At 46.2% G+C, this 27475-nt stretch overlaps 1 protein-coding gene and 1 pseudogene across 2 annotated transcripts in view; both read right to left on the bottom strand.

The window, feature by feature from the left end:
* The window catches only part of KLHDC4 (kelch domain containing 4), a 47200-nt gene that overhangs the window by 752 nt on the left and 18973 nt on the right, over positions 1-27475 (bottom strand). Inside the window, exons 6-11 of one of the 2 annotated variants that reach the window (XM_050922604.1) lie at positions 24051-24143; positions 23053-23212; positions 11474-11555; positions 8533-8741; positions 7071-7479; positions 687-800 (exon numbers count right to left, since the gene is read on the bottom strand). In XM_050922604.1, the coding sequence (XP_050778561.1) occupies positions 687-800; positions 7071-7479; positions 8533-8741; positions 11474-11555; positions 23053-23212; positions 24051-24143 (1067 nt within the window). Of the gene's footprint in view, positions 1-686; positions 801-5993; positions 6079-7070; positions 7480-8532; positions 8742-11473; positions 11556-23052; positions 23213-24050; positions 24144-27475 lie in introns of those variants that run through there. The other variant, XM_050922605.1, reaches the window with a different exon arrangement.
* LOC127034511 (uncharacterized) lies at positions 16695-16821 on the bottom strand (annotated as a pseudogene).

Here is a 27475-nt window from a genome sequence, read left to right as displayed (position 1 = left end):
ATGGTTTTTCTCCCCAGGACACAGGCAGACATGGAACAGAATGTACTATGGAAATATAATTTCTTTTGGAAAGCTCAACTTGCCGCTGGATTTTTGCCTTTTTAAATTAAAGAACTAATAGCCCTGGTTGGACATATGTGCAGTGCAAACATACTATCTCCAATACCTCAGTTCAGATCTGAAACATGGCCTCTCCCCAGCCAATATCCCCATTCAGAGCCTACGCGTAGCTGTGTCAATGAACCTCAGCACTGACCTGCAGTACTCCCTGCATCTCTTTCTGAGATAGAGGTGGGAAGTAGTGGTCTGAGCACAGGACAGCAAAGCCAGAAGATTTCTGACCCATGACACCACATCCCTCCCTGATGGTTTAGTGAGGACTGACACCTGTAAACGTTCCCTGAAGGTGAAAAGCGCTGAGCCATTACCTGTTCCTAAATTCCCTGTAGCTTCTTATTGCTGGAAAATCCCAGAGGGCTCAAGCTGTCATTAAAAGCTGGCTTGGGTTGCTAATAAAGCTCAGCAGTTTCAAATTCTGATGCCACTTCATAAAACCAGAGACAAGGCTGAAAGCTCTAGAACATCACAAACTGGAGTAAGGCAGCCAAAATTACAGATGTGGGGCAAAACACACCCCAAACAACTACCAATCCATGTGTTCTTGTAATTCCTTTTAGCATAATTACCTTCATCATCTTCACTCTCTTCATCAGAGCCCTCCTCCTCATCACCTCCCTCTGCACCTTCCACATCATCCCCCTCCTCATCGGACTCGGATTCTTCCAGCCATTCTTGAGTTTCTTCAACAGTAAAACAAACATATATAATGAATAAACACAACACAATAAACCCTCTTGAGATGGCTGGAATTGTTACTGGGAGAATGAGACAGTCAGACCGGTGTCCCGTCTTTCTGAGCTGAGCAGTCGTCACATAGCCACCCTGCAATTCAGCCACCATGAGACACCAAGTTCTGAAGTACAGTAACTCCTGTCTTAACACTGTAGTTATGTTCCTGAGAAATGCAACTTTAAGCAAAATGATGTTAAGCAAATCCAATTTCCCCATAAGAATTAATGTAAATAGGGAGGTTAGGTTCCAAAACAAACTGGTACACAGCGATGATGATTGTGAAGCTTGGTTGAGGAGGTGAAGTCAGATGGTGGGATATTTCCCAGGGAATGCCTTACTGCTAAATGATGAACTAGCACTCGGCTGAGCCCTCAAGGGTTAACACATTGTTGTTAATGTAGCCTCACACTCTACAAGGCAGCAGGAATGGAGGGAGGGGAGACGGCATGGCAGACAGAGACACACACCGTGTGTGTGTGCGCGCGCGCGCGCTTTGTCCCTTTAAGTACGCTGACCCCACTCTAAGTACATTGCCTTTTTAAGTAGATAAGCAAGTTGAGACAGTAGCTGCTGCCAGCAAGCTCCCTCCGTCCTGAGCCCGGTCGTGTCTTCCCCCCGCCCCTCCGCACTCGCTCTATGGATATGGGGTAAGCGGGGTGCAGAAGCAGGGGGGAATGGGACACCCTGACATTAGCCCCCCTCTTCTCTCCCCCTGCACACCAAGCAGGAGGCTCCAGGGAGCAGCTCCAAGGCAGAGGGCAGGAGCAGCACATGGCAGTGGGGGGAGGGACAGCTGAACTGCTGGCAATTGATAGCCTGCTGGGCGGCTGCCGCACAGGGAACTTATGGGAACGGGGAGCTGAGGGGGAAGCTGGGGGGGGGGGGGCTGCCAGCCCACCTTGGTTCCAAGCCCCCACCAGCTAGCTGCAACGGGCTGCTCTTCCTGCAAGCAGTGGACAAAGCAGACGGCTGCCAAACGATGTTATAAGGGAGCACTGCGCAACTTTAAATGAGTTCCCTAACTGATCAACAACCTAACAACGAAACATTAACCGGGACGACTTTAAATGAGGAGTTACTGTACTGATTAGAGTTTTTACACATGCATGAAAAAGAGAAAAGGCCAATAACAGCTATGGAAGACAGCATGGTTCAGAGCCTGGGTTGACCAAGAATCAGCACACCTACATTCAATTCCCACCTCTGCCATCTGCTGTGTAACCTTGGGCAAGCCATTTCGTCCATCCATGCCTCAGTTTCCCCCTCACCCTTTGTCTGTCTTGTCTATTTAAACCCGAGGTTCTCAAAGTGGGGGTCGGGACCCCTCAGGGGGTCACAAGGTTGCTACATGGAGCGTCGCGAGCTGTCAGCCTCCACCCCAAACCCCACTTGGCCTCAAGCACTTATAATGGTGTTAGTTTATAAGGGGGAGTGGGGTTGCCCTCAGAGGCTTGCTCTGTGAAAGGGGTCACCAGTACAAACGTTTCAGAATCACCCATTTAAACCATGAGCTCTTCAGAGCATGGACTGTCTTCCGCTATGCCTGTACAGCACCCAGGACAATGGGACCTCGATCCTGGTTGGAAAGTCTAAGTGCTACCATAATACAAGTAATAAAAACAATGTTGGAGCCTGCCCCCCAGTCTCATTGAATTGTAAGGGCCTGAGGGCAGGTGGCATGCCTTCACAAACACACCTCCAACGATGCTGGCTGCTATACCAATAATCAATGCATATGAATAAATGAGAATGCTGACAATGCTGTGCAATGCCACGTGGGATGGGAATTCAAGGGCTCAACTTCCATGCTCCCAGTTTCCCTCCTACAACCCAGCTTCATCCACACGAGAGCAGCACAGAGAGGCACTGAGCGAACTCGGGAAGCAATGAAGCTGCACCATAAGGCCACTGAGGGAGAGGAGAGAGGGGTAGGGGGAAGAATAAGGAACTTCCATCCAGATTATCTAGTTACACAGGTGTGAAAATGGGAGGGGGTTGAAGACACAGTGTTACCAGAGAACCTGTTCTCTAAACTCACCTCAAAATCACATGCCAGAGATATTCAGTGAGAACCAAAGACCTGGCTTTTAAACTTTACCCTTAGGGGCATTTCTGAATTGATTTGACTGGGAGCACAGGGAAACACCAGTGGTTCCGGCCTCTCTGAGGGCCATGGGTACTGAGGTGGATTTAAGTAAAAACTCGGAGTGAACATGCTGTAGGTGGATTCCTTAGGGGAAAGATCTGGATTAACTTTCCAGACGCCATGCAGAGAAGCCTCAGTCAGTATCGCCTGCCAGACACTGCCCCACTCCTAGAGAATAACCAACAGGCAACATGCTTGCAAGGCTACCCTGAAAATCTGGACCTCCAGATCCCTTTGGCGGTGCGGTTAGTGGCAGGCCGCAATGAGCTCTGAAAGCGTGGGGAGTGTCTAGGCTAGGGTGTCACAATCATGTGTGGAATACCCTGCTTCATGCTGATCATTTTGTCACATCCGTATACTGAAATGTGCTCAATTCTTGTCCCTCCTGCTGACTTCAAAGTGACCCCATTGATGATTTTATCACCTCCTCCCAGCTCAGGTGAGGTGGAAGACCCTTTATTTCTGGCTGTGGAGTACCACTCCCAGTAGGAAGCAAGTAGACTTGGGTCAGAAGATTTCCCAAATTCCTTATCCTCTCTGCATTCACCCCAGGCAAAACTTACTTTTACACAAAAAACATTAGGAGAGGCCATAAACATTCTTTATGACAAGGGGATTAAGGGAAGAATTTGTGATCTCACAATAAATAAGGCCAGTCGACTGGAGGTCATGAGGCCAGGGCAGGTTCTCGTAGGGATTAAATCTATGCCAAATTAGGTCCGCTGTGTGTAAAGGGAGCCTGCTGCCAGCAATCTAAAGAATATGGTCCCTTCTGAAATCTGCTCTGCAATGATTCACCTGTTTCCATGTTGCCCTAAATAGACCATTACTGAAAGACTGTGGCTTAGGTGAGATTTGTCCGCAGTTACCATTAGTGCTGGAAAAAGGCTAACTCTGACTGTCCTTAAATTATCAGGTGCTGTGCAGGTGTACTCTAGGTTGAAACTGAAAGCAGGCAGGACAATGGATGCAGAGATCCATGCCACGTGCATGAATTCAGATTGTGGCTTTGAGAACAGGATTTTATGTTGGAGCTGCTCTAGTCTGCCTGTCTGGGAGAAAGAAAAAACAAACCTGCTCTATCAATTACCATCATCATCATGATTGTTGCACAGCACAGTGGCTGGAGCACAGCAGAGGGACTCAGGAACCCTTGAGTTCTCAACCCTACCTGTGCCACAGACTTTCACTGTGGACTTAGCCAAATCACTTGACCTCAATTGACTTAATTTCTTCATTTGCGAAGTGAGGACATAATTTCCTCTCTCCCCTCACTGGCTGGCAAAGATTCACTTCCCTCCAAAGACAGGAATGACAAATGGGCAGTTTGGAGGCTGCATGTGACGGCCACAGACTTCCTGTGTGACCTTGAGCAAATCACTTAGCCTCCCAGGGTTATGTCTACGCTACAGTTAAAAACCCTCTGCTGGCCCATGCCAGCTGGCTCAGTCTGTGGGGCTCAGGCTGTGGGGCTGTTTAACTGCAGTGTAGATGTTCGAGCTCAGGCTAGAATCTGGGCTCTAGGGCCCTGCAAGGTGGGAGGGTCGCAGCCTCTACACTGCAGTTAGACAGCCCCTGAGCCTCAGCCTCTTAGCCTGAGTCAGCTGGCCTGGGCCAGCAGTGGATGTGTAATTGCGGTGTGAACATACCCTCAGGGTACATCTGCACAGCCAAAAAAACCCCACAGCAGCGAGTCCCATAGCCTGGGTCTACAGACTCCGGCTCACAGGGCTCATGCTACAGCGCTAAAAACACACTTGTGGATGTTCTGGCTCAGGCCTGACCTCCGGGCTCTGAAGCCGGGGAGGGGGTTGGGTTTCAAACCGTGAAGCAGAACATCTAAAAGCTGTTTTTAGCAGCGTAGGGCAAGTCCCGGAAGTCGGAGTCTGTAGACCTGGGCTCGGAGACTCGCTGCTGTGGGGTTTTCACTGTGGAGGTGCCTTGGTACCCGCCTATAAAATGGAGATAGTAGTCCCACTCGGCCTCCCAGGTGCTGTGCAGATCAACATATTAAAAGACTGTGAGGCGCTCGGATATTATGGTCTTGGGAGCCTGTTGTGATAACTGGGCCTAAAAATTGACCCTAACTGTGAGCTCAACTGTAAAACGTACATGAAAGTCTGTAAGATGTCACAATGCCCTGTAACGAGAGATGCTGATGGCAAAAAGCATGAACGGGAGACAGAAGAACTGCACTAGTCCAAACAAAAAGACCACAAGGGCTGTGTTAAGATCATGCCTGGTAAACAAGGGAAGTGTGAGATTGGAAATCAGTGAACCAAAATTGGTATTTTGGAAACGAGGCCTAACCGGTGGACAAAATGATGACGGGGATGGGCTATTTCACCCACCACTCCCTTTGGGGTCCTTGAAGCAGACGACTTTGGGAGAAAAACTGACTACTGGAGGGAGCTTCACCATTATGGCTGCTACCCCATACTGTCTCCTGGGACCCCGGACCTTCCTTGTCCTAACCTTGAGAGCTGCTCTGACCAGACGGGGCCAGAAAGAAGAACCGAGTTGACACCACCACCTTTTCTGGCAATAGCTGAATCTCAACCACCATCTGGGATGAAACGGGATCGGACTTTTAATGAATACTTTACATTTTAAAGGCTTTAGCTCTTTTTTGGTCTTTTGTGTGTCTTTAATAAGAGATTAAAAGGATTTGTAACCATGTGTTTGCCATGGTGCTAAGGAGGCTAAAGTCTCTGTATAGCAAACACTGAACTTTGTTTAAGGCTATTTAATGTTGGACAGTGACTAGGCTCCATTAACACCATAGGACCATTTATTCCATCTACATTAATACAACAGGCTGTATAAGTACCCTAGATAGAACGAGGAGATATGGGGTAAAGGTTTTACTTTGGGCTTCTCCACTCATGGGCAATACTGCCATTCCACACCCATGCCAATGGAACCCATCTACCACACAGCACCATGCATTCTGTTCACGCTACAATATTTTACTGAAGAACTATTTCAACAGTAATTTCAAGAATTCAAACAAACACTTTTTATTAACTGATATTGTGTGTAGCCCTCCAAAGACCAGCTCCCTAGTTTCAGAAGTCCAGCTGTACAGCCCACGAGGGGAGAGCAAAAAAAAACGTTAAAAAAAGCAGTTTAGAAACCTCTACAACATTATCTAAAATAGCATTATTTGCACATGATAATGCTGTGTTTTAAGGTGGAATATCCTGCTGTCTACCAGAGTGGAGTAGATCATACTGGACAGGGAGATTATTCACAATTCCTCTTCTTTTTTTGCTCTGATGATTCATGGGATATTGGATCTTAAACTAGTTGCTAGTCCAGAAATGAGTTTTGCCCGTCCAGCATCCTTAAACGTCACATATTTGGCAGGGAGGCTGAGAAAAAAATGTTCTGTGGGAGGGAGATGGCAGTGATCTGAGAACTGCTCAGAAGTTTAGAACTTTAGAATGTGTCTTTGGGGAGATGCTGTAAGAGCAGAGTGCAGGTGGGATTAAAGGAGCAAGATAAATGCAGTTAATCACCACTACTTACACTCCGTGGTATAAAAATTGTAATTAACTGGTGTGTGGTCACAATTACATGTGTGTTTGCAAGCCACTGCCCTCTGCTGGATGGAATCAGAACTACACACCCGTGCACCAAAGAACTTATATTGCTATCAGCAAACAGAGATGCTCCTTCAGCTTACATTTTAAGCGCATGCGTTTTCAAAGCAGGAGGATCTGAGTTCTGTCCCTATCCTCAGCAAAGTCTTAAGCAGCTCAAGCATGCAGTATGGTGATAACTGTGAAGTACCTTGGTGCCCACGGATTTGTACCCTCCCAAGATATGGTCTCTCTGGAAAATGCCAGCGTTCAAAGGGTTAATTTCAGCTATGGAGAAAGCCACTCCATTTTTTTCATGGTGCTGCTGAAAACCCCACCTGCCCAAGAGCCCTCTTGGGAGGTGCAGGTGCTGTATCTGCTGAGATAGTGCTGGCAGAGCTGGCATGGGTACGCTGAGTGGATGCCAGCACTGAGTATTCTAACTGCTGAAATGCACAAGAAAGGATTAACCTGTAGCAATAACTTACTTGGATCCATCTCCACCAGGACCTTCCACTCCTCCATCTTGTGGAGGTCGATGCTATAGAGGTCGCTGAGGGTGAACTGGCGGTCCTCCACTTCAAACATCCCCCCGTAGACGTAGAGAACCCCATGTTTCACTGCCAGCATAGCGTTTGAACGTGGGCATGGCTCCACCTGCTCGCCAGAGGCTTCATCACCGGCCTCTTCTTCGTCTTCTGTTTCGGACTTCTCCGGCTCCACTTCAGGGGCAGAGACCACCTGCTTGATCGTCATGACTGTCCCATCCTCTGCCACCACCTCTTTGACAATCTCCACGGGGCCCTGAGGTGGCTGGCCCTCTGCCTCTCCATCCCCGGCACCCTCTGTCTCAGCCTTTTTACCTCGCCTACGTTTCTTCTTCTCAGACTTAGGTCCCTATTGATAGGAAGCACATTAGAAAAGTGGTCAGAGAATACTGTACGCAACAGTGAATCTGAGCAACGCTGACGTATAACATGAATAACACGCCATACAGTGATGAACACAATGCACTTAAATGCAATTTGGGGATTCAATTAAGATGTCATCATTCTCAGAAGATGGGCACATGCTCTAACCAAAGAGTAACTGTCCTGCTAGCTGTGACGTGACCAACAGGAAAACGTGGTGTGCAATTGTTGCTTCTGTTAATACAAAAGTACGTGCTGGGGCAGGAGAAACACAGCACACTCTCTCACTCACACATACACACAGAGATCTCACTAGCGTGTGGCTGGCACAAAATACGATGACCTGCCATTCTGAAAAATCAAAACACAGTGACTGAGCGCTAAGTGACAGCACGTTAGTGGGAAGAACTCCAGGACTTTCGAAGTGCTCTACCAAAGGGCTGGAAAACAGTTTGCCAGGAAATCAGAAGCAAACTTGCTCCTGAAGCTTTGCCTGTTGTTATGTGACTGGTTTTCCCTCTTTCAGAACAGACTAAGAAGCACTGGGGTCTGGAGGAAGGAAGTTGAGTCAGATCATCTGCACCTGGTTTACTCCTTGAAAACAGTTGGAGTAATGCCAAAAATCTGGGGCGACATGTCTGAAGGTTTAACATTCTATCTCTCTCTTCATCGGTCAGCTAAAGGGTACGTTCTCCCTGCAAAAAGAGGCATGTTTTTATATCAGGTTATCTCACTGCAAAATGCACCATTGTGGTTTTTACCTCACTGCAACTAGTCCAGCTCAACTGTACATCCTTATGTCCTGGAGTTCCCCCTTGACTAGCTACATTGAGATAAAAGCCAGTGCTTTGTTTCCACAAGGATTCTATAATGAGATAGCTCCCTCAGTGTATCAAATTACGCAAAAAAGCTGTGACTTGTAGCTATGCTCTAAACAGAATTAGATTTAAAACCATAACAAAGTCATAAATCAGAGAAGCTTCAGATTCCAGGGGCTAAGATAAACAGGGAGGATTTATTGTATATATTTTTCCAATACCTTTAGTTGTCCAGGAAACCAGCGGTTCTTTCCCATATCATAGAAATAAATATCACTGAAGAAATCTCCTTCAATGCGCTCTTCCTCTTCTTCGTCATGCACACCTCCGAAGAGAAGGGATCGGTTATTGGGGCCCATTGCCACAGAAAAGCCAGACCTGGGAGTTGGTTTCACACCTGACGGGCTAAGCCGATTCCATACCCACTTGTCTAGTAATGGAAAAAAGAGAAGGAAACAAAGAAAGTCAATTCGCACAGGGGGTGGCTGAAAATTCCAGCTGCTTCAAAACTTCAAAGGCCCTTCAATTCTATAGCAATATCAGCAAGAAACTCCCTGACCCATTTTAGTTTCCTTAGATATTTCACAGTATCTTCAACAATTTATTTAAATAATATTAATCATAACAATTTGCATTTGCCAGTTTAATCACCCAGCTAATCCATATGTTCCATTTTCCATTCTTTACCCTTAGAAAGCAATTGTGTATGCAAATACAAATTGTACATCTGCTCTTATAATACAGAAAGCCATCTTCGAGAGATGCTTTTCAGAGCGGGGCGGGAGGAAGCATGTGTGTGTTTAATGAAGGGAGGAGCTCATATTTCTGTTCATAGCACAGGTCGGACTGGCAAGGTCGGACTTAATTCCTCTGTTTATTTGCAGGCCTAGAAAGCCATAAGTGGGCTGCAATGCAAACTTTACCCACAGAGTGCATAGAGAGTAGGGTATTGGCCCTGGAATACAAAAAACGCTGTCTCTAGGGATGATTGGGAAGCATGCCACATTCTGGTACCTTTCCCAGGCCTCTTCTACCAGCAGACATGGCCTATGTTGCCTTTTAAGTGCTCTAGTCTTCCAGGAAAGAATACCAGTCTCACTCAACAGAGACTTCAGGTCATACCCTAGGGTGGAAAATAGCCTGTGTTCCAAGCCCTCCCCCTCCAAACCTTTCTAACCCAAACTTTTAGCAGCTCCAGTCCAGCTCTGAAATGCAAGACGCAAATATGTTGTAACCTACATAGGACTGAGTGGGCATAGGTAGCCATGCAAAACAGAATCCAGCAGTAGGTCACTGAAGAGTAGCGTGCCTAATCTGTGTGTCTGGGAGAGAACAGGGTTCATACTGGGACCAGCAAGGTGACAATTGCTGAAAGGTGCATGGAAGAAGAATTAAGCCTTGACTTGCCAAACTGACAACCCTATCCAGTTTACTCATTTGGTTCTATAAACAGTGGCTAGTGGCTATTAAACAGGAAAGATCATAGTAGGCAGAGATGGGAAACACCTACTAGACAGATGAGTCATTCACCCTGTATGCACAGGACACAGATCCTGTATTGACAAGAAAGCAAGCAAGGGCCAGGTTTTCAGAGCTGTACAGATTCGGCTCTGGGGAACGGACATGCCAAAATTTTATTTTGAGAAAAAAAATCCAAACAACATTTTGTTTTGACCTTAACAAAACTTTCCAGAGGCTCCGAGCTGCCCTGAATCCTAGCAGCCTGTGAGATGGGGAGCCTGGGAGCACATGCATGCCAGTTCTAACTTGTAATACAGCCCTTCCCTTCCCCTCAGCTAGTCTGGGCCTAGGCCACCCTACGGGCAGAGAATGCCAACTGGGAAAAACTGCACAGGGGTTTTACTGTGCACACACATGAAGACTCAGATGAGCAAGCACCAAACCCAACAGCACGAGGACAAGAGCTAGCATTCACACTTTGGTCTCCAGACTTGAAAATGTGGCCTAACCAGAGGCAGGATTGAACCACAGCAATGGACCTCCCTATCCCATTGTGATGGAGGCTGGATCTAGAGGCAAACATTGCTACCTGAGGCTGAGTCAGAACCAAATCTGGACACCACAGAACACTGGAGAACTTTGGATTCAGTCCTAAACCCAGATCTGAGCCAGATCTCAAACTCAGCCCTAGTCCTAACCCACTGGGCCTGCCAGCTTGCTCTCCCTACATACACATCACGGCTAGTACTAATCACAGCTCCAAAACCTGTATCAGCAATTGGCTTGGGCTGCGCACAGAGGCTCTGCAGCGAGAAGTAGCAATGACACACCCTACTGCATTCCCCTTCCACAGCTGAATCGGAAACCAGCAACACTTTCATCATTTGACCCTTTCTCTGCTTCAATTCCTTTGCTATTTCACTTACTATGTTACCCTGTTTCTGTCCTGTCCGTCAACAAGGTGCTTTAAAGGAGCAAATTCTATACTGCTCCAATGGTCCTGCAAGTCTCTGAACATCAGTGACCCAGTATGATTCCATTTCTGGGAGAGGGGCAGCACTGGAGGAACCTGCACAAAAATCATGCACCCTCTCTGTGCCAGAAATCCCATCCCTGCAAGGATTGCCATTCCCCTGGCATGTGGGGTAGCAGGCATAGGGGAGGGCAGGCATGCATAGGATCAATCTCTTACAGAGAGGGGATACAGCAATTGTGAAATCTACTGCAGCTTTAGGGCCACAGAAACAGATGCTGAATAGACATGGTTGCCTAAGAATTCCTTCTCCATTGTCCTCTACAAAGCTGCCTGCATGCATGGGTAGGGGAAGATTTGTCCCTAAACGCCCCACATGTCATCCAAGGAAGAGGAGCAATTCATCTCATCTTCCCATTCAACTTGTATTTTCCTTTTTTAATGCAAGAATCCTGGTACAAATCCTCTAACTGCTCCTGGAAAGAAGAGAAATTCAAATCAACTTGTCCTGGGGAAGCGGTCCATCTGGTCTGCTTAGCATCAAGGCAGATCCAGTGACGTGGTGGTTTTCATAATTGGTGAAATTCGTTCTGGGTAGTTTTCTCTTTTTTTTTTTTTTTTTTTTTAAATCATCATTGAGAGGGAAAGAGCATTGGCACACTAAAGCAGCTCAGCATCAACCACAACCAGACCCTGTTCCCTCTTACAGTCGCTAAGAGGCAATTCACCTTCCTCCTTGCCCATGCCGTCAGCCTTCAGCAGGAACATGTCGGTGTGCAGGGTGCCTTTGTCAACATCTTTCTTAATTCTCTGCAAAGAAGAGAAGGATAAAACACAAAATGAAACATATTGCAATGGCCCAACACACCTGAATCTCCACGGCCTTGCATCTGGCAGTCATCTGCACCAGATAGTAGCACTTTATACCCAGTTTGCAGAGCTGCAATTGACAACACAAGGGACAAGGCAGTAGCCAATCAAGCCCAGTATCTGTGCACTCCAGCATTTAACTAACTTGCTCAATGACTTCCTTCCCAGGGAGGCAGTTGCCATGCAAGACGGAGACGACAAGAAGGAAGTAGCTTTAAGTGGTAGTGACAAATTTTATAAAGAGAGAGAGAGAAAGAAGGGCATTACTGTGGCATCGAGAAACCTCAGATCTATTCCTGATATTCCACAGACTTCCTGAGAGACCCTCAGGCAAGTTACAAGCTCCGTGCCTCAGTTTCCCCATCTGTGAAATCGGGACGATGACACCTACCGGAACAGGGGTGTCATGACCCTAAATTCACTAGCGTTTGTGAGGTGCTTTGGGATTCTGAACCAGAAGGCACAGCAGAAGCTGGAAGTATTATGGTTCACGTTCCCCTGAACTTCCATGATTGTTCTCCCAGGTCATCCTCAACTACAGTTGCCACAATTCCCACAAGATCACTCAGGTCCCCTACACGGCCACGGCCAGTTATAACAGGAACTGAGGTGAGGACAGCCTTCTGCACCTTGACTACAGCTGTCACTGTAAGCATTCAGAGGGTCTGGGAGCCTTTGGCATCAGCTTTCTCTGCTAAACAGAATAAAACGAGGGGCCCCATCCTGGTCTTACTGAAGACAGCAGCAAACCACCCACCGACGATAGTGGGAGCAGGACCATGCCTCAGCAGACGTAATTAGATGCATGGTTTTAAATGCCATTCTTCTTCCCCACTTTTGTTTCTTATCCTATGAATTCCTGGACTTTGGTCCTCATAGCAACATGCATTATTTGAAGGCAGCAGTATGCAATGCCACCGTAGGAGGTCTCTTAATAATGGCATTAGCCACCCATCCTGCAGTTTGAGCTCCCATTCTCATCCCCGCAGGAGTGGTGGCATTCAACATTCTACGTGCAAGAGAGTCATTCTGCAAACAGGAACCAGGGAGCGCAATGGGAAGTGGGCCCGAGCCAGGATGGTCTGGTTCAAAATTCAGGAGTGTTCAGATGCCGGATGTTGACTCTGGCCCATCTCAGAGAACACAACACAACTCCATCTCGTACAGCATCTTGCATACAAAACATACCCAGATTCATAGAGTCCAAGGCCCGGAGGGACCATTGTGATCATAGTCTGACTTTGTGTATAACACAGGAAAGAGAACTTCCCCCAAGTAACTCCTACAGCAAATCTTTTAGAAAAACATCCAATCTTGATTTTAAAATTGCCAGCGATGGAAAATCCACCACGACCCTTGGTAAATTGTTCTAATGGTTAATTACCCTCACTGTTAAAAACTACACCGTATTTCCAGGCTGAATTTGCCTAGCTTCAATTTCCAGCTACTGGACTGTGCGACCTCTTTCTCTGCTAGACTGAAAAGCCCAGTATCAAATATTTGTTCTTCACACAGGTACGTACATGAGTTCAATGCGACAGTTACAACAATAATAATACATTCATAATAGTATATTATAGTATGATTATTGTTATAGGGTCAAATGTTAAACTATTGGGAGAGAGGAAAGAGAAAGGCAGAGACAGAGGAAGAGGAGGCAGGACATGTTTCCAGCTGAGGTTTGAAATGGGAGATGGAGTGCACAGGGAGGCTGCAAGGATGGTGTGGAGAGATTCAGGGCAGCTGGTCAGAGCAGTGGAATGAGCTCTGGCAGGTTGGTTGAAGGAAGATGGAGGAAAGTTTTTAAAAACTAAAGGGCTAAATTCTGCCCTCAGGTCTGTCCACACCAGCTCCCGCTGAATTCAGTAGGAGCCTTCACATGTATCCGTAGGCAGAATTTGACTCTAAGGGGTTGATGCGAATCGCACCAAAACGAATGAAAGTCTTTCCATTGACATAAATGGGCTCTAGACCAAGAGGACAGCTTGAACTGTGATATCTTAGCCCAATGCATCTCTGTTCCTCCCCTGAAGTATTAGGGGAAAACACCCTGCATGTGGGTGAGAGAATCATTGTTTTAGCTCCCGCCTTGAGAATTCTCACTGCTGTTGGGACACGGGGATTTCGCCGTCTTTCGCACTTTTGTTGGAAATGGCATCCCACCCCACCAAAGAGGCCCAGTGTAATCCCTGGGATGCAGAAAAGTGCTAACAGCCTCTGATCACTATTCGGCGCCCACTGACTCCAATGGAAACAGCGCTGGTGCCTTGATTTCTATACAGGGCCTGTATCTTTTAAACTATGGGTGAGTATTAGCGTCCCTAAGGGTGAAAGGAAAGATAGCGATGCGCACTGCAATCCGGCTTCGTTACACATACATTACAGAGTCTCTCAGTAGTTGCTGGCTGAACCTCCCACAGCTTCCCACGCCCAGCAGCCAGGGGAGGCACTCCCTCCCCAACAGTAAGGGGCAGATCAGTCTCCAGCCCCAGTCTAGCCCCTGGCCTCTTCAGAGCCAGCAATGTCAATTTACACATGGGCTGAGATTTTCAAAGCACTCAGCACATGCCCAACCCTGTAGTGAGAGTTTTACCACTGATGTCAATGGGAGCAGAGTTAGTGATTTGAAAAATTCCACCCAGGGTGGTTATGGGGCATGAGCTCCTGTCCACAAACTCATGCAGATCCTCAAGACAACTTGAACCTTGGTTCCAGATGCTGAACAGCAAGTGTTTTGTCTGCTGCTACATCCCCTGCTCCCATATAACTGCATGAGAATTAAGAAATTGGTCGCTCCCAGGGGTTCCTGTCCAAAAAATGCACTATGCTCTGGATTCAGCAGGCCTTAGGGTACGTCTACACTACGGGATTATTCCGATTTTACATTAACCGGTTTTGTAAAACAGATTGTATAAAGTCGAGTGCACGCGGCCACACTAAGCACATTAATTCGGTGGTGTGCGTCCACGTACCGAGGCTAGCGTCGATTTCTGGAGCGTTGCACTGTGGGTAGCTATCCCGTAGCTATCCCATAGTTCCCTCAGTCTCCCCCGCCCATTGGAATTCTGGGTTGAGATCCCAATGCATGATGGTGCAAAAACAGTGTCACGGGTGATTCTGGGTAAATGTCGTCACTCAATCCTTCCTCTGTGAAAGCAACGGCAGACAATCATTTCGCGCCCTTTTTCCCCTGGATTGCCCTGGCAGATGCCATAGCATGGCAACCATGGAGCCTGTTTTGCCTTTTGTCACTGTCACCGTATGTGTACTTGATGCTGCTGACAGACACGGTACTGCAGTGCTACACAGCAGCATTCATTTGCCTTTGCAAGGTAGCAGAGATGGTTACCATCCCTATTGCACTGTCTGCCATTGTAAATTGGCGATGAGATGACGGTTATCAATCATTTTGTACCTTCTGCTGCTGTCATGGGTGCTCCTGGCTGGCCTCGCTGAGGTTGGCCGGGGGCGCATGGCCAAAAATAGGAATGACTCCCCGGTCATTCCCTTCTTTATGTTTTGTCTAAAAATAGAGTCAGTCCTGCCCAGAACATGGGGCAAGTGTACTAGAGAGCCAGAGAGCACAGCCGCTCTGTGTCAGAGCCCCAGAGATCCCGCAGAAATGATGAGCTGCATGCCATTCTAGAGGGTGCCCTGCAACAACCCAACCCATTGCTTCCCTCCTCCCTCAACCCTCCTGGGCTACCGTTGCAATGTCCCCCCATTTGTGTGATGAAGTAATAAAGAATGCATGAATAAGAAACACTGACTTTTTAGTGAGATAAAATGAGGGGGAGGCAGCCTCCAGCTGCTATGATAGTCCAGGCAGGACATTAAAGGGTGGGGGGGAGAGGAGGCAGCCTCCCGCTACTACGATAGTCCAGGGAGTACAGAATCTTTTCTTTAGACATGGGGGGGCAGGCCTGATGGAACACAGGCTCCAGCTGCTATGATGAGGACGATTACCAAGCATTTTGTACCGGCTGCCAGGAATGACAGGGAGTCATTCCCATTTTTACCCAGGCGCCCCCGGCTGACCTCACCGAGGCCGGCCAGGAGCACTCACGGGATGACAACTGTTTTCCACCATTTTGTACCGTCTGCCATCAGGAAAGGAAGGGGAGGGGATGCTGCTGTTCAGCGTCGCAGCACCACGTCTACCAGCAGCATGCAGTAGACATACGGTGACATTGAAAAATGGCAAGAAGCGATTTTTTCCCCTTTTCTTTCACAGGGGGGAGGGGGTAAATTGACGAGATAGACCCTGAACCACCCCGGACAATGTTTTTGACCCTAAAGGTATTGGGAGCTCAGCCAAGAATGCAAATACTTTTTGGAGACTGCGGGGACTGTGGGACAGCTGGAGTCCTCAGTCCCCCCTCCCTCCCTCCATGAGTGTCCATTTGATTCTTTGGCTTTCTGTTAAGCTTGTCACGCAGCACTGTGCTGAGTCCCCGCTGTGGCCTCTGTCTATCACAGCCTGGAGATTTTTTCAAATGCTTTGTCATTTCATCTTCTGTATCGGAGCTCTGATAGAACAGTTTTGTCTCCCCATACAGCGATCAGATCCAGTATCTCCCGTACGGTCCATGCTGGAGCTCTTTTTGGATTTGGGACTGCATGGCCACCTGTGCTGATCACAGCTCCACGCTGGACAAACAGGAATTGAAATTCAAAAGTTCGCAGGGCTTTTCCTGCCAGTGGCCAGTGCATTCAAGTTCCGATTGCTTTCCAAAGCGGTCACAATGGTGCACTGTGGGATACCGCCCGGAGGCCAATACCGTCAATTTGCGGCCACACTAACCCTAATCCGACATGGCAATACCAATTTCAGTGCTACTCCTCTCGTCGGGGAGGAGTACAGAAATCAGTTTAAAGAGCCCTTTATATCGATATAAAAGGGCCTCGTTGTGTGGATGGGTGCAGGGTTAAATCGGTTTAATGCTGCTAAATTCGGCTTTAAACGCCTAGTGTAGACCAGGCCTTAGTGTCCCCTACCTTGAATTTCAGCACAACAGTAGAAGTCTCCCAAGAAATACAAGTGTACACTTGATATCTAAACCTTGCCTACCACATGCACTGGTGCTTGGACAACACACCAGGAATTGTATCATTTGCCAGAACTGCCGCATTTTGTTGGTGCACTGAATGGAAATCTTTAGTAAAAGGCGAAAGATTTATACGATCTGAAGAGAATACTACACTGGAAGTATTCTCCTCCTTTGGGGTGGTGCCCGGTTGCCTGCAGTGCTCTCTATATAACAAGCATCCAGCCCCAAACACAGTAGCCATTATTCCTGCTGCAGAACTTGAGCTGAGCAAGGTAGGAGCTTTGGGAGGCTTGGGGCAGAAACTCTGTAAGAACAAACATCAATGACATTTGTATCTTGGGAGAAAGAGGGAAACAGCAGGAGCTCTTTATGTCCACATCGGCTCTTATTAAGAGACAAAAAAAAACAAAACAAAAACAAGCCACACAGCAAATTTCTGACTTGATGTATATTTCTTGGGTGTAAGCAGGGGAGCTCTGTGCTGCAGGTATCAGCACACACAAAGCTGGGAGCTTTCCGCTTTGGACAGTCTAGTAACCATCTCCTTGAAAGGAGCTTCCAGTGCAAAAAAACAAAAACAAAAACAAAAACAAAAAACCCACAAGAGAAAGAAAAATGTTCCCTTCAGGAAAACACCCTGCAAATACCAATTCAATTAACACTAAGTGTCCACAGCAGCATCTCATCACAATAAAGGATTTATGTTGCTGTTTTCCCTACAATCCAAGCTATATTCTGGCTTTTTTTTTTTAACGTAGGAGTACAAGAGAGTGTGTGTGCATGCACGTGTAAGGGGCACATAATGATGAGGGGCACAGATCTGCTAACAGCACAGCTGTTAAGCACAGCAATCTGAACAGTGCGGGGTGAGAGGGGAATTACGTGTTCCGAGTGCTGTCTGCTCTAATATCATAAGGGCTATGAGGAAGAATTGCATTATTTCTCATCTGAAAACTATGTGGCTCCCTGTAGTAAACACACTGTGTATGAAACATGATAATGCTTCATGGACGGAAAAAAATCGATGAGGTGGAGTGGGAGTTAAAATTCCTTGTTTTCAAAGAGATGCCTCTCTCTCTCTCTCCCACACACACACACACACACACACACTTTCAAATTGCTTTCGAAATGCACAAACACAAGCAAGATTACAAAGCACTATTATTCAACAGAAACATGTTACCCTCTGACCTGGCAATATTAAACACCTTCCTTATCACACAGAGATCTACATTTTTAAAGGGGCTTCCATCCGCATTTTAATTTCCCACCCACACCATTACATAATGTTGGCATCCAATTTCTTGTTTTGCAAGCACAACTTGTTTTGCAAGCACAGTGTTAGATCTCTACCTTATATTGATTGCATCCACAATTCATAAATAACATGAGCCCTTTCCAAATTCAAAGTTCTTTGAAAGCATTCACTAATGAATACTCACCTCAGAGCCTACTGTGGGAGGGAGGTCAGGCTTTTCATTTCCCTTTAACAGTAGGAGAAACTGAGGCACGGAGTGGTTAGGTGGCTTGGTCACAGTGTTTACTGCCGGGATAAGAATTCAGGGCACTCTGTGGTGAAGCCACTGAAACTCAGCTCTGTCTTAACTGATTTTAAGTGCAAAATCAAAGACCATTGTCGAAAGTTCAACCCACAGGAGTCTTGGCCAGGATGTGGGACAGAACTTTTTGATATTCATGAGACTCAGCAACTGATGACAATCACATTTCATCTCTGTAAGCATTTCAGCAAGTGAGAGCCTAACCAAATCTGCTTTTTAAAAAGAAGCATTTTTAAAAAGAAGCATTAGAAAGCTACCCTTTAAAATGAACTATGGCATACTTTGGTGCATTCAAAAATCTCTCTCCCACAAGGAGCCCTAATGTGGGTTCTAGCCAATTTTCACTGGTGAGGTGTAACAATATTAGCTTCCTGACGTCTCCCAGCTGCATTCAGAGTTCTAGTCAGACACACTGCTAAGGTTGCCTAGCAATAGCACACTCTCGTTACTTTAAACAGCCTGAAATGCAGTAGCTGCAGAACTCTCTCTCTGACACACACGAAAAAAGAAAGCCAAAAAAATGGGAATGTCTTAAAACTAAGATCAGTGGGTGAAGAATGAATATAAATTATCCAAGGGGATTTTTTTGTATAACCAGAGATAGCTGATAAGATCCCCTTAAGTTACTTTTCAAGGCATGAGGATGATAGCAGCCAAAGAAGTAGCCCCTGCTATTTTCAGCCTGCATGAAAATGAAAGAGAATATTTGCTACAATACACCTGAATAAAGGAACACTGTGAAGATATATAGTAGGTATATTGTTCCCAGTGTTATTGACAACATCGTAGATTAGTAAGGCTCAAAGAATTTTGAAATTCATATTTACTTTTCACTATTTACCTGCTGGCCATTTGCAGTCTGCACTTCACTCGTCTTGGAGCAGCAGTGAAGGAGCCAAGGGGTTGGAGCAGGGGCTGGGAGTCAAGAGCCTTGGATTCGAGTCCTGGCTCTGCCACTGACCTCCTATGTGCCTTGGACAAGTCACTTCATCCTCTCTAGCTCAGTGTGCCCATAATACTTACTGCTTAGCTACCTGACAGACTGGTCATGAGGATCAACAGGTGCATTTCAGATGCTGTGCATCATACACACACCACAGACGACAACATTTAGGCTGCAGCTAGGATCAAAACAGCAAGAAGATTCATCATCAAGGCTAAAACTGCGTGGTCAGCTCCCTGCACTGTAGGGGCAGCTTTAAACCCACAGGCCCTGTACTATCCCAGGGCACTGCACAATATACACTTCTGGCCCTCCAGCCCAAATGCCATCTAACGCTAACACCAGCAACACATGGCATAGACCAAACTCCCTCCCCTCCCTTGCTGCCTGCCTCCAAGGCCTGCCCTTCCAGCTCACGTGGCAGGCTGGGTGAGACAAGTGGACGGGCTGAGGGGGGGAGAAGGATCTCCTAGGGAGGGAAATGTTCCTGATCAAACGTGGGAAAATGAAAGATGAGGTGACTTCGCTTAGGGCTCCATAAAGCTTGTGTGGTCGTATAGCAGCCTGAATGGCAGAGAGAAGGCTGGAGCTCCAACCTTAACAGTGAACGTCCTGGTTCTGAGTCAGATCATTTTCCCCCCAGCCATGCCTATTAAGCCGCATGGCCGAGCTGTTTGGAGACAGCGCTAATAAGGAGAAGCTATTACAATTGATACTTGCTTTCTTGAAACATATGTAACCTCTACACTGGAACTGGGCCCAGAGACCTCCATGCAAATTGCACCCATTTACACCAGCTCTGACTTTGGCCCCAAGAAAAATCTCCAGCTGACTTTGTGAATGGAGCTCTATTTGGTCACTTAGCTTGTTACGCATGCAGGCTGCAGAGCCTCATTCTGTCTAGCTTAAATTTTTTCATACCTCTCTTCACTGCAGTCTCTCTCGCTCAGTAGCTGAGGCAGGAACCGTGTCTTGCTCGGTGCTTGTCGAGCTTTGAGCAATGCCATTGGTTCTGAGTACAGCATCTCTCTCACTCACTCTACACATCCAAAACTGCACCCCTCTCATTGTCTCTGGAAGCCTGTACTCAAATTATTCTAAACAATACAGTTTGCTGATTGACTTCGCACTAAATCTAGAGAGACTCAACTCCATAATCAGCTGTCAGCAGAAATATCAAGTACTAAACAACCATTCGCTGTAATTTTACTCATCTCAGCAAATGAAACTATCAGGACAGGTCTGAAAATTGTCACCTTCACATCTCCTGGCAGCTACAGGCCAGACAAATTAATTCTGTCCAGTGCATTGGGTCATAGTTTACAGCAATGGTCCCCAACCTTTTTGGCTGGCGGGCACTAGCTGAAGGACCACTGCGGCGGTGGAGCACTAGCCGAAATGCCGTCGAATTTCGGCAGCAGTGCCTCTTGATGACGTCGCTTGCCGTCAACAAGCGGCGTCATCAAGAGGCGTCCCCGCTGAAATTCGGGGGTGAAGCCTCTCGATGACATCACTTGTTGGCAACAAGTGTCGTCATCAGGAGGCGTCCGCAGCAAACTGCCGCTGTGGCTTTTTGGCGGGTGCTCTCCCGGGGGTCAGGACGCAGGCACATTAAGATGACCCCGCGGGCGCCATGGCGCCCACGGGCACCGCGTTGGAGACCCCTGGTTTACAGCTAAGATACAACAGATCTTTGAATTAATCCAAGTGTGAAAATCACCCATGCTGTGGTGGACACAGGCAAGGCCCCAGGTATCACTTATGCCCAGAACAGGGACGTGCAGGCAGATCAGTCATGCAGAGGGGTAGTCTCCGCTCCCCTCTGGACTACACAGAAAGGGGTTCCATGACAGTCATGAACAGGGCTGTGTGCACTGTGAGAGGCCTCAGGATTTACCGGCCCAGTACCTCACAGAGTGTGCAGAGCAGCAGTTGCCACTGTTTTAACCTAAAAGCTTTCCTTTGGGTCCATGAAGAACTGCACTCTATTTGAATCCCTGCTCAGCGTCCTGCACAAAGGCCAGCTGTTTGGGCTTTAACCAGGAAGGTTGAATTTCAGCCAGACATTCTCGCTCAGCTCCTAACACTATTCATTTGCCATATTCCTAAAAGAAAAGTAACCTGGAAACATTGTGATGCAGCTCAGCTTGGTACAGCAGCCAATGGTAACAAAAACAAAACACACCAGCTTTAGTTTCCACGGGCTGCAGCACACAACCCAATCCCTGCTGCCTTCGGTGGCCTGCAGAACCCCCCACATCAGACAAGCAGGTACTGCTGCTCTCCAGTCTCCAGAGCAATTGGGGAGGAAAAGCAAGGAGCAGGACAAAGCCTATTCAGGTGGAAAATCTTCCATATTGCTATTAATACTTAAACAAATGTGCATCCAAGAAGATGCAGCCATGAGCGCAGGGCCGTGAGGAGGCACAAATGTTTCTAAATATAAAGATGGAATATTTTCCCTCTCCTTCGCTCATTTATTCAGATCGGAAGAACAGTGCATCCACCTCCCCCGATGCTGCACTGCTGGAAGAGATGCCTTTCTGCTGAGTTATAAAACCCAGACCCTGCAGCTACGGTCTGCATTATAAACATTAAAAGCATTTGAAGGAGCCTTCTGCGAATGCTGCCAATAAAATGTTTACTTCCTGCTTCCCAGCGTGGAAACAGGGACACTTGGTCAATGAGGACATATGGTCAAAAGGGCTGGCCTGTATAAATTACCTTGATTAACAAGGCAAGAAGCCGTGCAAAGGAAGTCTGGTGCTGATCAAAGGTCTCCTTTTGGCTGACTGGGTTTGCAAACTAGCTGCGCTCCCTTAACCCCTTCAGTAGTGCGAGAAAGGACATGCATGCTGGCAGCTACTGCCTTAATGCCATGTGTGCTCGAATGTAGCTGCCTCAGGGGCAATGGGGCTGAGCAGAAATACTTTCCTATCTGGGTTCAGGAGGGTGAGACATTCTTGGACACAGGCTAGGCATTTATATTCGCTTTGAGGTGGCATCACAGGGCCAGAGGGTATCATCAAGAAAGGACAGCCCATCTGCCACAAGTTGAAAAATCATGGGAAATACCGGTACTGATGCCTCCTATGTTCTGCCTGCTACTAAGTCCTCCAACCCCAATTTTGGCAGCTGTGGTCTTCAGTGTGGGTATCTAATAGATTGAGACATGACCCATTTAGGGCCAGTGAACTCCCAGATGCTGGTTGTTACTGGCACGAGGCAGGAAAAGACCATTTATCAGACACTGGCCAGCTGGCCAACAGCCACTGATGATACTCTAATGATAACACACTGGAATTTATCAGACACCATCAGCAAACTTTGGTTCTGGAATCCTACGGCTCCAGGCCCAGCAAACCTGGGCTCAGAAAAACACATCATTCATTTACAGAAAACAACACAGGAGCTGCCAGACCATCAGACCCCATGTTCCAGCCACTCCAGTATCCTGCTTCCAACAGTGGCCAGTACCACACACTTCAGAGGGAAGTGGAAAAAACGCTACAGTCGACAATTATGGGATAACCTGCCTGTGGGAGAGGTCTCTTCTGAGCTCAGGGCTATGAGTGGCTGGCATATGCCTGAGATTTTATCTCCAATCTTTTATCTATCTATTTTAGGTCCTTATCTGAGCCCCATTACTGTAATATCTGAACACCTCACAATCTGTAATGTATTTCGACTGAACACCCCAGGGCGGTGCTATTATCCCCACTGTACAGATGGGGAACTCATATACACAGAGTCTAAGTGAGTTGCCCAAAGCTAGACAGGCAGAGCAGCAAATTAGCCTGGGTCTCCCAAGTTCTAGGCTAGGGCCCTAGCCAGCGGGCTATCCTTCCTCCGACTGCCCCAGTTCACCCAGAGGAGCCTCTTACCTGTTTGGAGTAGCCACCATAGATGATTATATTGCCCTCTGGAGTGGTAACCATTTGGCAGCCAGACCTTGGAGCAGGGCCAGTCCCTGATGGAGACAGCTTGGTCCATGTGAAAGTGTCCAGGTTGAAGGCATACACATCGTTGTAATATACGTAGTCTCTAGTTAGGGCACACAAAGACTGTCATTTAGCACAGGGTAAAATATCACTTCAGGGACACAATGGGGATGCTCTGAAGAGGTGGACAAGTAATTTAGCCCCTTGTGGGCCACAACTTTTAAAAGCAGGTTCATTTCCTCTGCAGCTGATGAATTTATGACATGATGTACAGTGTAAAATTTGAATTTGCTAGGGCAAAAATTACATGTACAGCTGACAGCTGTACTTTAGCAGGTGGCAAAAACCTCTTCCAGATTGTCTGCTCTGTATTAACCATTACTTCCAAACAAGTCCCAGCAACTCCAGGTAAACAGTAGAATCCCACTGGGCAGCAAAAGAGCTAACACATTAAGATTAACTACTTTTTTTGAGATCACCTGAGCCAATTAAAAAAAAAAAGTTTAACACTCAAAACACCCTATTCTTCATTTAATTTATCTAGCTGATCAAAGAGGAGGTTGATCATGGTCTATAAGTACCTGCTTGGGGAGAAGATTTCTGATGGTAAAGGGCTCTGTAATTTAGCAGGCAAAGGCATAACAAGATCCAGCAGCAGAAAGCTGAAGGTTGGCACATGGAAATATGGTCTTAATCTTTAACAGTGACGGTAATTAACCAACAAAATAATTGACCGTGGAATGCGATGGACTCTTGATCACGAGATCTTCAAAACAGGACTGGATGGCTAAAAGAGATGTTCCAGCTCAACTACAAACTGTTGGGCTTGATACAGGAATGAAGAAGGGAAATTCTCTGGCCTGTGTCATGCTGGAGGTCAAACGAGGTGATTGTCATGATGCCTTCTGACCTTAAAATCTATGAATCCTGGAGCAACTAACCTGGCACTCTCATGGAATCCACCAAAGACGATTAACTGTCTCTTGCAGGCTACCATTCGGTGTCCACTTCTTCCCGAGGGCCCCCCCGTTACCCTGAAAAGCAAGCAATTACACTGATCAGTGAGGGTTCCTTTTACTGATTTCAGAGTTCGTTCTTATTTAAAGATATTGGCAACAGTTCACTGAGCTCATTCCACTTCTTTTCTAACAGCAAGGAGAGTGCGGAGAATTTTGCTACCTTAATAAAATGTACATTTTCTTGCAAAAAATGTGTGTTCTTGCACCATTCAGTGTTTGCATAATAGGTATTTTGCAGTAATTGTTTCATTCCTCGTGATGAAGTAATCTAGTCTCTGTGCTACCCAAGATGTAGAAGCCTTCTCAGTTATGACTCAAGCAGCTAATTTTCCAGGAGAGTTTAATGAATAGCAGCTAACTCCCACGATTGAAAGACAGAGAAAACAACATCGTATAACGATCTGAGTGCAGGACTGGGAGCCAGGAACTCCGGCATGCCAGTCCTGGTTCTGACACCGACTTCTCTCTCAGGTCTTGGGCAAGACACTTATCCTCTCTAAAAACAGAGATGTTTACATAGTGCTTTTGCAAATCACTTTGAATTCCTCAGATTAAGGCACTCTAGCGGTGCAAAGAGGAGTTGTTATTTTAGACATTAAATAAGCAGGGGGATATAGATGGTCTTTTCAAGCCTTCATCACTTTCCTGTGGCTTCCACTTCCTGAAGCGAGCCCCAAGTCCCCATCTGTCAATGCCCAAAAGCTGTAGGCCAACTGAAAGCAACATTTTCTGAAGAACAATAAAGATCTACCACATTAACAGAAGTGAACCCTTATTTGACTAATAGCCACCTTAGAAATCAGCCTGAACCAACACTCCCAAACTTGGGGGACTCTTTGTCCTTGAGGCCCAGCACTAATTCATATGGAAACTTCCAGTTTATTCCCTTGTTTGTTCTTTGCCTCTCTAGGTAAATCCTACAACATATTAATCCCTGCTAAGGCACCAGTCCCCCGAACATGTATGTGATTAGCACTACTGAACTCAAGGAGACTCCTCAAATAGATAAAGTTAAGCCATGAGCCTCTTTGCAGGATCATCACCTAAATGAATACGGAACTGCAAGCCAATTGTTTATCAAGGGTTGAAAGAATCCATTGCTATCTTTCAACTGGCATTATATACCTATAAAGAGCCAAGATAGATTTCCACAGATAAAAGAATAAATTAGCCCCAAATCCCCCCCAAAATGATAATCTCACACTACTCAGAATAAAAAACCCAATCACAGGGGTAGCATGTAGGTAAGAAATGGATTAAAATTGCTCTCATGTATTTTTATTCTAGCAGGAGGAGGCGCAGTTTTCCAGGCTTTTGTTGTTAAAGGCATCTTCCATTTGATCAAGCATTAAAATCACTATTTTCTTTCTCTTTGATAAAGAAATTGCCAGTAGATTTCTCCAGAGCATAATGCTTTTTTATTTTTTTTAAAAAGGGGTTTTAAATCAATGTTTACAATAAAATAAGCCCCTGCTTTCAAGGCAATTTTGGTCCCATACATATTCTCTGTCTCTACTGTCAGTGTTTTCTCTGAAGCCAATTGCCATTTCTGAATGGTAAAAAGCTTATTCATTGATTTTCATGACTGTTCTTCATAAACAAGCACACACAACTGTGCAATCAACTCCATGATTTCCAAACAATTAATATTCCAATTGGAGGCCTGACCCAAAACGCAGTGAAGTGAACTAAGAGAGACTCCCACTGACCTTCGCTGTGCTTTGGATCAGAAGATTTCTCTTCCTCTCCCTAAAAATTGCAATTTAGAACGCAAAACAGATGCTAAAAATGTGGTTACTGGAATCAGCAGGCACCTGCTGGAATGGGCCTTAAATGAATGTCTACTCTATAACATTTGATTTAAAACAAAAATCCTCCCAAAGATACAATCCTGATTTTAAAAAATATTTCTATCCTGAAACTTCATGTCAGGCTCCAACTCCCTCCTCCTCCACCTCAAAACAAGGCACTTGAGAAAGCAAAGTACGGGGGAGGGGGGAACGATTCTCTTCCATTTAAATTGCAAAGGGAATCTGCAAAATCAGAGGCAGATCCCAAAGGAGATAGAGAGAACTGCACTGCAGAGAGATTTTCAGATAAATTGGTCCCCAAATGGATTTCTGCATTTATGAGTCAAGATCTCTCCGAGCTAAGCTCTCTCCCATGCTCAGCAAGATACTGTATTATTTAACAAGATGGTAAGATTTTACCCCAATGGATCCAAATTTATCAGTTTAAATTGAAAATTTCACCTTTTATATTTTGTAAGGGTTAAATAACACTTTGAATAAGCACAAACACCCCTCTAAACCCTAGACCAATAATGTTCTATAAAACTTCACTGACATAGGTAAAAAACCATAGAATAGAGAGATCCCCTAAGTTTCCCACCATTGTTACCACCAGAGGAGCTCCAGCGCAGGAGCATTAGAGTAGATGAGCTACTGGTGTTTTATCCACTGTGTCGTCTAACCCTGCCCAGAACAGGTCTAGACAAGGCAATGTTAAAAACATCAGTTGCTACGGAAGTCTTGTCTACACTAGTACCACCATCGCTGATAGTGGGAATTTTTTGCTAGAAAACTTAGTGCACCATAGCAAGAAAACTCTCTTGTCTGAAGAGTTTATAATCTTAATACGGCAACACACAAATAAAGAGAGAGGAAATCCCACTCAGCTCATGATTTACTTTCAGTTTTTAATTCATTTTTATCATAATTTTCAGATAAAACCCTGGAAAGGTTAAAAAAGAAAAAGCTCAGAATCACCTAAAGATGTACCTGTTTATAGAGACAGAAGGTTTAACACGCCTCACACCACCAAACAGGAAACTTCATAATCTGGTCAAGCAATCCTGGCAATAATGTAAAACACTGTACCTGCTTCGTGGCCCAGAAACACATTTCAGAGACAGGCTGAGCAAGTCTCTGATAAAGCTTTGTTTCATGGGGGTTGATATCACAATGCAGCCAGGTGGGAGGGAGCTGTAAATTCTCAATGCTTTTATCAGGAGGACAGGATGTAATCTAGACACAGAAGGGACCCTTGTGATCCTCTAGTCTGGCCTGCTGTATAGCACAAGCCATAGAACTTCCCCGAAAAATTCCTAGAGCAGATCTTTAAGAAAAGAACATCAGGTCTTGATTTTACAATGGTCAGTGATGGAGAATCCACCATGACCCTTGGTAAGTTGTTCCAATGGTTAATTACTCTCGCTGTTAAAAATGCACACCTTATTCCCAGTCTGAATGCGTCTCACTTCAAACTCCCAGCCATGGATCGTGTTAGACCTTCCTCTGCTAGACTGAAGAGCCCATTATTAAATATTTGTTCCCTGCATATATACT

The sequence above is a fragment of the Gopherus flavomarginatus genome, chromosome 14 (genome assembly GCF_025201925.1).
Source record: "Gopherus flavomarginatus isolate rGopFla2 chromosome 14, rGopFla2.mat.asm, whole genome shotgun sequence".
Classification (NCBI taxonomy): domain Eukaryota; kingdom Metazoa; phylum Chordata; order Testudines; family Testudinidae; genus Gopherus; species Gopherus flavomarginatus.
This window is presented reverse-complemented; position numbering and strand designations above follow the sequence as displayed.